Below are 13664 nucleotides of genomic sequence, written 5' to 3' on the forward strand. Positions count from 1 at the left end.
TTTCGGTTGAACCCATAGTAACTAGACTAATCTCTATTGGTCCTCAAAACCCAATCAAAAATAATTTAGTACGGCCCTTAAAATTAATCTATACAGGCCCATATGAACTCCATTGCCCTTTAACCCAATTTCGTCGCAAGCCTCCTCCGTCTCTTTCGCTTCTTTTTCATCGTTACAACTTTCTGAATTTTCTTCAGTTTCTCCACTTTTGATCACTCATTCCTCTTCTTTAATCCTATCTGTGTGAGCAATGATATCCTTTCAACTTCCTCTCTTTCTCCAACTACATAAACCCATCTGTCTGTTGAAGTTTTTTACCAAACCAAATTCTACAACCTCCGTTCACCAAAAACAATTGATGGGCATGAAATTGTTTCAAACCTCCGGCAAGTCTCCGGTTGCTTTATATGTAAACGGCGTTGGATAATGGGAGTCATAGTAATCTCAACGGGTCCATCGGCGTTGGAATTATACTTCTGTTTGATCCATCTCTGGGAAGCCAGAACCGGTTCGAAAGGTGGAGCTCTTATTGGCTTAGAGCGGCTCATCATCGATGAACAGGTCTGAGTGTTTTCCTCCACAATTTCATTTTCAATTGATAAAGTTACAGTAAAAATTATCATAGTTATGCAGATTACTTGACAAAATCGTATATCTTCTCAAGTATAATTTCAGGTTGGTTTAGTAAACGTATAAATGATTTTTATACCAAAACTATAAAGCCTAGATTTTTACTATGCTGATATAAGTGAAAAAAAAAATCAATAAAAAAACCCAATGATTCGAAAATGCCGAATGAAAAAATTGGTTGTAATAGATGCTCAATATAAAAGAAAAAACTTATATTATTAACGGGTCTGACGTTTTTGTTTTCGGACAGGTCACTCTGATCCAAGCGTTCATCCATCACATCGTACTCCACGGTACGAGCTTTATAATTTTTTCTACTCAACGAAAAGCAAAGAGCTATGCAGCAACAGTGTTCTACAAATTCACGGCCAGTGTCGACAACTCCCGTCATGCTTTTAGTGGCGACTGTGAATCCAAATCGTATCGGTGGTAAATATTTAACCAGCTCAATGCTTCACTAAACATTCAGTGTTTCATAATTTATTTGAAATTATTTTTCCATCTGATTCCACGTTTTGATGTCTGACCCATAAACAACATGGACCCTTGCCTTCAGCTCAATGTCATCATCAGTGTTTTCATCGACAAAGACTTCAACCCACAATCGACTACTCCAATTGTCAGTATTTAATGAGGCAACATGTTAATATCCTATTCGTTTGTATTTGGTATGACCACAAGTGCATGTTCAGCTAACGTTAGAACCCTTTTTGGTTTGCATATTGTGTCAGGTTGAATTCTAACCCAGAGATTGCTAAGAAAGTGAATGCATAGGAGGAGCTGACTAAAGCTGGGTCAGTGACAATTGGAAAAAATATTTGCTTATATCAAGCAAGGATCAGCCAAGGTAAAATAAAATATGTATATAGCCACAAAAACCAAATCACTTAACAATGTAAATCCCTGTGTTTTTGACAAATGCAGGAGGCTTTCTTGAGTGCATAGTGACAATTGATGATGTTTAACCATGATTCTCCTTGGTATTATTTTTTTTGCAGTGATTGCAAAACAGAGGCCAACAGAAGGCCCTTCTTCGTTTGCGCTCTAAATGAAGCAATGAAAACGTAACCAGGTCAAAAAGTAATGAACTTAATGCTCAGTATTCAATAAATCGTTGGCTTGGATTGTTATTTCTTTTCTTTTATGCACTGGTATCTTGATAAGATCCCTGTCTACGACAATAACGACCAGGCTGTGTTCGTTTTACTTGGTGATGCAGGCCGTGAGCTAACTGGAAAGCATGCCTCCGGATTGGTTGATAAATACTTTGAGGTAGCTTGCCATTACATTAGTCATCCTTCCCAACTCATTAAACTTAACTAAACTTTTAAATGTTAGGCTAATGGTGATCTTGGTCCTGACCATGAGATGCCTGCCTGTCCCACAAACTTTGATCGACACCATTGGTCAAACACATAGGTTCAAGGTTGAAGTTTTTGATTACAAAGGAAGGACTCAGGCTATAGCAGTTATGAAGGTTGTCTCTCCAGCAGTCCTGCAACCTTTAACAGCCCCAGTTGGAATCCCACTTGCCACCACTTTTAAAGTCCTCTATTTTCTGCAAGTTGATTAGGGTCCGTCCTTCAAAGACTGGAGACCTAGCTGATGAAGAAAACGCCAGTACAAGTACAGTGACGAAGCACAGAGAGGAAAATGTGCTAAACTTGAGTAATAGAGCATTAACTGCTATCTTTTCATTTTTTATATATCTAAGTATGGATTTACATATTACATATTTGCAAGCAGATGACTTATTTGGTATTTCTTAATGTTACAACTTCGTATTATCTGATGAATGTATGCTATCAAAAGACTATTATTTCTCTGTGTATTTAAATTATTTCACAAAGTTCTCCTCTATGGTTACTTAAAAGTCTCCCTTACTACAAGCTAGCAATAGTTGCGCCATTCAATATAAAAGGACCATTATTTATCTGTGTATTTTATATGATCTATTAATTTATTAAAAATGTATATTTATATAATTATAAACAGGTTCGACATACATTTTAAATTGGTTTATAAAATTTTAAAAATTCTGATAAATGATTTTATAAACCTTTGTAAAATATATAGAGACTCTTATAACTAATAGACTTTTAGAAAATAATCTTATAAACACTTCTAGCTATGGATGAGCGTTTGGATACCCGTTCGGGTTCGGATCAGATATTTTGGATTTTCGGATATAGAACCCGTTCGAGTATTTTTATATTTCGGGTCGGGTTTGGATAATTTTAGTTTGGATTCGGTTATTTCAGGTCGGGTTCGAATATTTAGATTTTGAAGAAAAACTAAATTCTTTATTGCTTAAGTTTCTTAAATTTAAAAATATATTTTTAACTTAACTGATTTTTATTTTAATAGATAGAATGATTTAGATTTGGAGATAAAACTATATGTATATTAAAATACACTAATTTAGTTATCGTTTTGAAATTTTAGATGCAATGTTTGTTAATGGATGAAACAAGAAGCTTGACATGCATTTAAAGTGAGTAGCAAATTATTTTGTCTGTAATTTTATGTATGTTATATATCTTAAACTATGTGTAGCATTAATATAAATATTTTTACACAAAATGTATATATTAGAAATATAGTGTCAAGTATACATATGTTTGGTAATTTCGGATATCCACTTAGGTTTGGATATCAAATTTCTCCTAATTCAATACCAGTTTCGGTATTTTGTTACTTCGGTTCGGATTTCTATTTGGGGTTTTTGGGTCAGGTTCGGATATGGGTTTGGATATCGGGTAAAATACTCAACCCAACTTTGAGCTTTGCTATTTCTCTGTATTATTGTCAATCTGTTTTCAAATAGTTGATAACTAATCTCAAAAGATTACATATTACTGCCAAAACAGTGATTAGTGGAAGAGTATATATCTAAAGTATCCAAAAAAATGAGAAATTGCTTAAACAATCAGACTCTAAATATCATTTTTCATGTTTGATTTAACTATATTTACTTTTATTTTTAAAGAGGTAAATAAGCACTTATATTCTTAGGGTTGACTAATATAGACTGAGAGATTATATTTGAGGGGTAGGATTTTGGAGTGCATAATTTAGGATTTTTAAAAATAAATAAAATTTTAAAAATAGTTTCAAAAAGACTTTTTGAATTGCAACATAAAATTTTGGAAAAAATCAAAAGTTTTATAAAGATTTCGAATTTAAAAACGTATAATTCGAAAGCTATATAATTTTTTAATTATTTCTTTAAATAATTATTTATATGTATATAACTATAAAGTAAGGATATAATAGTATTTTGGATTTTAATTGAAACTTTATACTTTACGTATTTGCGAAAAATATCTATTTAATAAAAGTAAAAATAAATAATAGTTTTCTAGAAAAAATATAAATAATAGTACCATAATGAGATAAAACAGAATTCTCCAAAAAACATAGGACCGATTCTTTATTTTTTATTTCATTCTTTAATTGAGGATATTATTCATTGCCTTAAATTAAGTAAATTATCCGCGCGTAGCGCGGAGAAACACTCTAGTATCTATAAATATACTAATTTTAAATGTTTCTGGTATGGTACCTATAATATCTTTTGTTTTCACAACATGTCATGCGACTCATGCCACAAAATACGAGTATACGACCACTAACTCACGATGAGATCTATCGCTACTATTTAATTTATTATTTTGTCGGCTGTTAATTATTTAAACTAATTTGATAAGAATGATTGGTTTTAATTATTTAATTGTATGATACAAGAAATTAGGTAAATGATATCTAAAAAACCTTTGAGATATTAAAATTGTCGTGTGGCATGGATGTGTTTATTTGGGCTGAAAGATGTAGCACCTCGAAAATAACCCATTAAAATCCACTTCCTGATAAGTTTTAATACTTGCCCAGGTTTCAAAGATTGGCCTTCTCATGATTAATTGTGGCCCATTCTGTTGAATATTGCTATCGGCCCTGGAATGAGCCGAACATTCGTTTTGCGTGTAGTCACCAAATTTCGGAGAAACAGGTTGTTGATTAGACATTTTTCTCTTGAATAAGTAATTTTGTCGTTCAGGGTCAGATTTTGGATCGTAAATTCAATTGTATATAGAATAAAGAATATCATTTGCTAACGAATGTAGGTTTATCCAAACCTATGAACCAAGTCAAAGTTATTTAGGTCATTCATAAGAAACTTAGATTTTATTTGAAAATATTGTAACGAATGAAGTGATAACGTAGAGGTTATATAGGTTGTTTGTAGAAAGAATAAGAAACAAAGAAAACACAGTGGGTTGTTGACAGCACCTACAAAAGAAGGGTTTTCGATAGAAAGAAACATGTGTCAAATGGGCCTCCTTTATGTATGTTCCACATAACATAATAATAAGACTATAGTATTTCTTTTCCTCTCAATTATTGGTCTTGTCTTTTATCTTACAACACTTTAATTGGTTGGTTTTCATGTACGTCCAATTCCCATTAATGATCTTCTATCTTGATGTATGCTTTCTTCTTCTTTTTCTGATGTAAGAAATAAAATAGACAAATGCGAATCTGACACTCAGAAAAAATAGTCTAAAAGATCTTCAGCTTTTGAAATATATCATTACTTCAAAAGCTGAAGTATACCATTAGTTGCTCAAAAAAAAAAGTATACCATTAAAAATAAACATTGTTACAATTTTTAGTTGTGAATGCTTAATGTTAAAACCTTCTAATGAACATGCGAATATTAGATAACCCATCAATTTTTCTACGTGGGATTCCATATTTAACATCTAATCAAACTTTAAATCTTGCTTTTAAGTACACAACTTCGACACGGACTTTTCCAATAAATCCTTCGATCATTATGAACTCTTTTTTTTTGTAATTCTGAATCAAAGCACACAAAGATTCATAAACTTCTTTTCTGATTGGTTTACAAAAAGATTCCATTGCTTTGTTATCAAACATTTGGAAATTATTCTATATAAGACTTAAGAACGTTGTTATCACACAAATAAAAACAAAGATAATAATGTCAGAAAGCAAAGGTGTCTCGTCTACCAAGCATGAAAAAAAATAGTACGAAGATGATCAGAGGGGAAGATTGGATATGGACACGTGGGCTAACTGCTGATTTAAGACCAAAGCAGTCCAACTAGGCACTTGTAAGATTCTCTGTGTTTGCAGATGAGTGGTCCCTACTTGTCTGAACTACGCAGAACAACTTCAGTTTTGAACCTAATACTACTATTCTAACCCGGATTCTTTGCATGGACGTCAATCACGACCTTCCTTTCCAGTGGTTATCGATAGGTTAGCTAAACCGATTGTTAAGTGAATATAATAATGTTTCCTAATTCGACTGTAAAGATTTTACAAATAATAATTGTACACAAACATACTAACATATAGATCTTGACTTTGGTGTCACCTTGTTACGTAAAAGAATGTTATAGAAGGTGAAAAATGAATCTTGAGAAAGAAGTTAATTTCAAGGCCTAACCTTTCTTAGTCAATGTTCTAAATTCATATAATCACATGATAAAGCTACAACTACAATCAAACTTATTTCTTTTCAATTTTCACATTGTACAAAAAAAATGTTGAGATAATAATATTCAGCCAAAAAAAAAACGTTAATAGAAGAAAAAAAAAGTGTTGAAAGACCGCAGGGGTAGTAGGAATGTCAAAGAAGTAATAGAGTGTCGGAGAGTGAAGAGATATGAAAGAGTACAATATACAATCCACGCGGAAACACAGCTGTTCCCTTGTTGCCATGTTGGATGGGTCTCACTACTTGACTCTGCGTACTCCCAAGTGCTAAACTCTTCGTCTCATCGACATCTTCCAAAACGTCTTAGCCACCTTTACCGTCTGTCCACTCCATTTCTCAGAACATTTGGCTCATAACTTACCAACATACAAAGTTAGTTTTAGATATTAGAATTTAAAAAATAATATTTAGTGCCAAAAGAAATCCGATTCCCATGTACAAAAGAATCGATCTCTTTATATGCCATTAAACCTCCACACCTTTAATAGCTCTCTACAATTTTGATTGAATGAGAAAAAACATCCGAATCCTCACATAATCATGTAAATAATCATCATTTTGATTCATGATCTCCACGTTAGGTCTTAACGACATGGCTTGATACTTCTGTTCTGTCGAATAAATAAACAAAACAGCTGTTTGATTAGAAGTTTAGAAATACAAATAACGTGTGTAATAATACTATGATCGAGTTCACGAGGGCTATTCGTGTCGGCTGCAGTTTGACACCTTCGCAAAGTAGGTCATACGTGCTTCATTATTATTACATAGTTTAGACTCATCTAAATTTATACTCATTCCGTTTCTAAATTTATACTCTTTCCGTTTCAAATTTAAAATTGTTTTACATTTTTCATCCACATTAATAAATTTATTTCTTTAATTATTAGAATTTTAAACTATTTTTGTATTTACTAATTCAGTTAGAAGTAAACGATAAATGAATAGAAAAACTGCATTTAAAATCATAAACAACACTTAATTTATAAATACACCTACTATTTAGTTTTAAACTGGATAGAATAAATTATTAATAATTACAACTGAATAATGACGTGGCTATTTCGGTGGCCATAGCGGCACTACACTTCCTTCTTCCCCTCTCTCCTCATATTTATTATTATTACTCTCTTTGTCACAGAGAAGAGAAGAAACAAAAAAAGAAAAGATTTAATGAGAGATATTAATTCAAAAGATTCGGCAACATAATCCTCGAGAAGGGTTTGGTGAGAACCGGCGGTGGATCCGACGGAGATGGCAAAGACCGGATTTTTCGATTCGGATCCGACGGCGATTGCTAAAGCTAAAGAGCTAAAGCGCGAGATGAAGAAACTTCTGAGTAACATCGAGGAAGAGGATGGTTTGAGCGTTCAGACAATCGATCAGTTGCAGGAGGCTCTGTCCGCGTTTAGACAAGCGACGACGATGAGGAAGATGGCGAAGTCTTCTTCTTTAGAGATGCTCGAGACGGCGGTGTCTTGTCCTGACGAGTTTCGTTGTCCTCTCTCCAACGAGCTCATGCGTGATCCTGTCGTCTTGGCTTCTGGTCAGGTCAGTGACGTCACATTCTGGATTTTGATTGGCTTGAAAACTGTTTATCTGATCCGACGTCGTTTTGGGTTTCATGAATCTCAAAGTCACTAATTTGTTTGACAATAATGTTAAAAAAATCGCTAGGAACTAGTTAGTTGTTTTATATCGTTTTAAAAAAAAAAAAATCTCTACAGAAAATCGTTTCATTATTCATTTAGTTTACCTTTATATAGTTGTTTTATATCGATTTTTTTTATAAAAAAAAATCTCTACAGAAAAATCGTTTCATTATATTCATTTAGGTCCAATTTACCTAGGCGTAGACAATTTTTAGAATATTTATAATATGTATAGAAATTGAATATAAATGATTATTTGAATTGGAAGTTTAACATTTTTGTAGACATACGACAAGTTATTCATCCAAAGATGGTTGAGTTCAGGCAACAGAACATGTCCCAAGACAGAACAAGTTCTGCCTCACACTGCTTTAACTCCCAATGTCTTAATCCGTGATATGATCTCTAAATGGTGCAAGACGGTTGGGTTAGAGACTAATAATCTATACGAGTCCAAGAAAGCTGTCACTAGATCAGATCGTGAGGTTTTCAATTCCTTGCTCTGTAAAGTCTCTTCTTCTTCGAACGTTCAAGATCAAAGATCAGCTGCAAAGGAGCTAAGACTTTTGACCAAGAAAGGAACCGAGTTTCGAGCTCTTTTCGGTGAATCTTCTGAAGGAATCACACGCTTAGTGAGTCCGTTGTTGGTTAACCAAGATGAGCAACTTCAAGAAGATGTGGTGACAACATTGTTGAACATATCTATACACGATGACAGCAACAAGAAGCTCGTCTGCGAAAACCCTAACGTGATTCCTCTCCTGATCGATGCATTAACGCGTGGAACTGTAGCCACGAGAAGCAATGCAGCTGCAGCGATCTTCACTCTCTCTGCTCTCGATTCGAACAAAGCGCTCATAGGGAAATCTGGAATCTTGAAACCGCTTATCGATCTTTTAGAAGAAGGGAATCCATTAGCTATCAAAGACGCAGCCGCAGCGATCTTCACTCTCTGTATTGCACACGAGAACAGGAGCAGAGCTGTGAAGGACGGAGCTGTTAGGGTTTTAGGTAAGAAAATCTCTGAAGGGTTGTATGTGGATGAGCTTTTAGCTTTATTAGCGATGCTTGTTACTCACTGGAAGGCTGTGGAGGAGCTTGGCGAGCTCGGTGGGGTGTCTTGGCTGCTGGAGATAACTAGAGAGAGTGAATGCAAGAGAAACAAAGAGAACGCGATTGTGATACTGCATACTATATGTTTTAGTGACAGGACAAAGTGGAAGGAGATCAGAGAAGAGGAGAGTGGTCATGGAACGATAACAAGGCTTGCGCGTGAAGGAACGTCTAGGGCACAGAGGAAAGCCAATGGGATCCTGGATAGGCTGAGAAAAGCTATGAATCTTACTCACACAGCCTGAGATAATGCCCCCTAAATTCAGCAATGTAAATTATCTATACCTATATATGCTCTTCTTTTTTTTATTTGGTTTTCATAATTTTTGTAAATTATTTCATATATTTAGGATCTGAATAATAATATATACTCCCTCCGTTTTTTATTATAAGTCGTTTTGAAGCTATGCACATAGATTAAGAAAATCATTAATTTCTTATATTTTCGAAACAAAAACATCATTAATTATTTACCTAACCACAATTTAACCAATAGAAAAATAGAAGATATATTATCATTGGTCAGACAACATTAATTACTAATAAATGTTACATAAAAAACCGAAAACGACATATAATTTGGAACAAAAAAGTTTCTCTAAAACGACTTATATTAAAAAACGGAGGGAGTATATGGTTTTCGTATATGATGAGGTTGTAAGTAGAAACCTGTGTAAATAGTTCTTTGTTTGATGTTCCAGTAAAATAAATGTTGGCTTTATTAAGCAGTTAATGCCTTGGTCTGCAAGTAACTGTGTAACTAAATAAAAGAATTAAAATATACTAGTATTAGAAAGGCTGTCATGTCGTCTTCTTCACATCACAGGGAACTACGAAACAAATCAATCTTATTCCACTCTCTTGTGGAAAAAGAGCTTATTAGAGAGTCACAAGGTTGCATTATTTTATGATGTAATGTTATAGGTAATTTTGGGAGTTATATGTAGTTTAATAAGAATTTTTATAATTTTTTTTACCAATATAGGACTTATATCAATGTAAATTATTTATCTTTTCTATGCTAGTACCGTCTTTGATGTTATATTATTAATTGTTATGTGATCCCGTCTTGCCGTATGTCATTTCAGTATTAGAACATTTTCAAAACTATTTATAAATAAGTACATTTCACTATAGTTTACGCAAGAAATGTAATTTATATAAGGAATAAGCTTGTAATATTATTCTGAGTTCTATGAGAAATACTTGTGAACGTAATGTACATAAAAAAAAAGGTTTAATATGTTTGCCATAACACGGCAAGATATGTAAAGTAATGATAAAAATCACATGTACTACTTCGTTTGTTAGATTGCTTGGAAGTTAGGATTAAATCACGGAGTTGACACTACTCGTGATTGGTAATAATTACGGGTTGATAGATCGGGAAAGATGGAGAAAAATGGGAATATTTATAGACAGAAGATAGAATATGGAATCGTCCTAAAAACCACACTCTTCGGTATTTGTTTCTTCACCCAACTTTCACAAGAAAAGCAAAGTAAAGAAAGAATATGATTCTTCCAACTTCTTATCCACAAGAAGTAATGTTTACAATAAAAATAGATTGTTATTCTACGGACAAAAGCCGACGAAGCATAATAGTCCACAATGGTCGGTTTACACTTTTGCGTGCCCCCAATGGAATCATATATACAAGGAAAAGAGTTTTCTTTGTATTAAAGTTCCCCCCAAGATATCCGCCTTGTTATTAGGCAAAATTTAGAGGTCCCATTCACTACTTTGAAATCCAATGTTCCTATCCTTCATTAAATTAAGTTGCCTGAGAACAAGCAATTGTGGAAATTCTTTTAGTCTAATGGTTTAACTATCGAGTCCGTATAAAAAATTATACTCCTTCCGTTTTATATTAAGTGTTGTTATAGACAAATTTTTTCGTTGCAAAATAAGTGTCATTTTAGCATTTCAATGCATAATTTATTGACTTTATTTTCCAGTTTATTTTTCTATTGGTTGAAATATGGTTAAGTATACGGGTAATGATTATTTTATATAAAAAATATGAAAAATTAAATATTTTTTTTAATCTGTATGCACAAATCTAAAATAACAATTAATATGAAACATAAAGAGTAAAAAGTACAACACACTCAAAAAATTCTAGAGTACATTTTTCGGGAGCTATTCTAACATTTAATTGTCATAAACTATCCATTTTAAATTTAATCACGAATTTTTCGTGTATCTAAAATAATGAAGTTAACCACAATTAAATATATAAAGTATAAATTATAAATTTAAATGGCTTAAGTGAAAGTTTATGGCCTTTGGACATTTGTAGCATAAATTCAAAGCTTTTTTTTAAAGTTGTACCTTATTTGTAACCATAAATTTGTGGAACTAAATCCATACTTGTTGGCTGGGAAAGAAATAAGATTACAATTTACAACTAGTCGAATTATTGATTTCTTTGAATTAATTAATAAACTTAATCACCCTTTTCTCCCACGAGTATGAGACTGAAGTCTTTGTGTGTGTTAGAACTAAACAGAATTGCGAATGTGTGCAAAAACAAATATATATACCAATGAATCTTACACTGAATACAGTGGCAAGTAGAACCAAACACACACGAAACTAAATAAATGCACTGGTCTGCCTTGTTCATTCACAGAGTAGTTAAACTCAATCTCTTTTCCGCTTCATTGTGTGTATGTTAAGCCTCATTTGAATCAGGAACCCACTTTGTAAGCCCAGACGTGTCTCTCTAGATACGCAGCCACTGCCTCTTTGATAGCCAGATTTGGAACCAGTTTTGATGGGTCCAGTTTCTCACGCGTTATAGGATCGAACTTCCCCACCTAGCAAGAAGAATTTAAATGACCAAACCTTAAGAAAAAGAAATTTAAAAGAAAAATAGATAGAGAGAGAGTGATCAATGCAACAGCAAAGAGAGATGGTAATGCTAACCTTGTTAATATGTTCGAGGATTGCTGCTCTTTCACATGTAACCCCACTTGGAGATATCACAGGATCCCTGAATATCTCAAGAGTAATATTACAACACAAGTAATCTGGCACCTGAAAAAAAAAACGATACATAATATCTCGAAGAACGCTTCTTACAAAAAGCTTTTAAAGAAATGTTAATGCACCTCAGTTGGTTTTATCATCCTCTGCAGCTTTCTCAAACACTCGCTCAAGAGCTTTCAATTGCTCAGTATGGGAAGCATAGTCTTCTTCCGAGGACTCTTCTGTTCGAGACATGTCTAAAGCACGTTGTTGATTAAGGGCAGCCTCACATGTTTCCCCGAGATGAACATGAATAGTTCCATAAAGACATTACCCTTTGCAATGTCAACGAATAAATTGCGCAGATAGAGAGAGGATCAATACCCTTTGCAATGTTTTAACTCCATCAGCATAATCTTCCCTCTCTAATAATGCAAGTCCAAAAAAAAATAAAAAAAAAATAAAAAAAAATAAAAAATGCAAGTCCTAGCATGTAATGTAATGTGCCTGCCACAGAACACACGTGCAAGCCCCCCATACGAAGGAAGGAGGAGAAAGGATCTCATACAATGCCAAGAATAGAAAAAGAATCGAGCCTTGACGGAGTTGTGGTCAAGCTGAACAGCTTTGCGACAATCCTCCTCAACCCTAGTCCGATCCCTGGATTTTGATGCAAGTCACCATCAAGCAAACATAAACAAGAAAATGAACAAAAAACTATCTTAGCATGTATTAATTAACCATACATGCTTTCGCTTCATGAAGCAAAGAGCTCGATTTGTCCAGTAGACAGGAACCTTTGGTGACAGACGGCGCGTGGGTAGAAGAATCTCTCGGAGTGTTTCAGACGAGAAAGTGTCTTTGAATTTTTGAAATAATCGAAGAAAGTTCAGGAGTCTTAACCGGGTCAGCCCGACAATTCTTGGGCAAAACCCGATTGGGCCAAGCTGATTATAGCACGTAATATGGGCTCAAAAATAAGTTTTAAAAATGCGAATGTGCTACTGGCCCAAATAGAATCGGCTTGATGTTATGTAGATTAATCAATGCCAATCCACAAAGTACAAATGTTGACATATCCTCATAATGATAGAATGTCTTTTTAAAACCTTCATAATGATAGAATGTCTTTTTTAAACCTTCATAAATCAATAATGATATGTTGAAATCAGTTTGGTGTATGTATCTTTAACATCAGTCCTTGTAGAATCTGGAATATCTGAAACATACAATCACAAACATACTGGAATATCACAAACATACAATGATCATTGACAAATGACGTCCATCAATATGAATTTAAGGACTAAAACGTGTGCAATTTCTTCAAACCCTTTTCCAACTAATCTTTCTTCCCGTTTCTTAGGATGCTTCCTTTTTCTTACGTCCTTTACTTTTTTTTCTCGTCTGCATGGGATTCGTAATACTTTTGGTATAATTAGGTATTGACTTTTTTTTTTATATTAACTATAGATAGTTATGATGATCTTCTATGATTATTTCCATTCTTTTATCTTGAATAATGCTTTAACGTATATAAAAAGTTAAGGAAATTCTATTTTATATAAGTGAAATGCAGACACAAATAAAATGAAAATGATTTTTTTTTGAACTTGAAATGAAAAATGTTTACACTCTATAATTTTGCTGTCTGATATAAACTAGACTTTATCTGTCAATTAATAACAAAACAGAAACAAATGTAAAAGAAAAATGAGACACAAATATTTGTTACTTGCCCCAAATTTCTTCCCAAAACTAGGATGCAC

At 33.4% G+C, this 13664-nt stretch overlaps 1 protein-coding gene across 1 annotated transcript; it reads left to right on the plus strand.

Moving 5' to 3' along the window:
- Positions 1-7257: 7257 nt before the first annotated feature.
- LOC106440016 (U-box domain-containing protein 9-like) lies at positions 7258-9311 on the plus strand. Its single transcript, XM_013881586.3, has 2 exons — positions 7258-7708; positions 8094-9311. The coding sequence occupies exons 1-2, from the start codon at positions 7412-7414 to the stop codon at positions 9165-9167; spliced, it is 1371 nt and encodes a 456-aa protein (XP_013737040.2). The 5' UTR covers positions 7258-7411; the 3' UTR covers positions 9168-9311.
- The last annotated feature ends 4353 nt before the right edge of the window (positions 9312-13664 follow it).

This window comes from Brassica napus, chromosome A3, assembly GCF_020379485.1.
Source record: "Brassica napus cultivar Da-Ae chromosome A3, Da-Ae, whole genome shotgun sequence".
NCBI lineage: Eukaryota > Viridiplantae > Streptophyta > Magnoliopsida > Brassicales > Brassicaceae > Brassica > Brassica napus.

What these genes read in the sequence shown, in the direction of transcription:
- LOC106440016 (XM_013881586.3), top strand. Translation starts at nt 7,412, where the DNA reads ATGGCAAAGACCGGATTTTTCGATTCGGATCCGACGGCGATTGCTAAA. An exon ending in TCGTCTTGGCTTCTGGTCAG is followed by an intron (nt 7,709 to 8,093) that starts GTCAGTGACGTC and finishes ACATTTTTGTAG; the next exon opens with ACATACGACAAGTTATTCAT.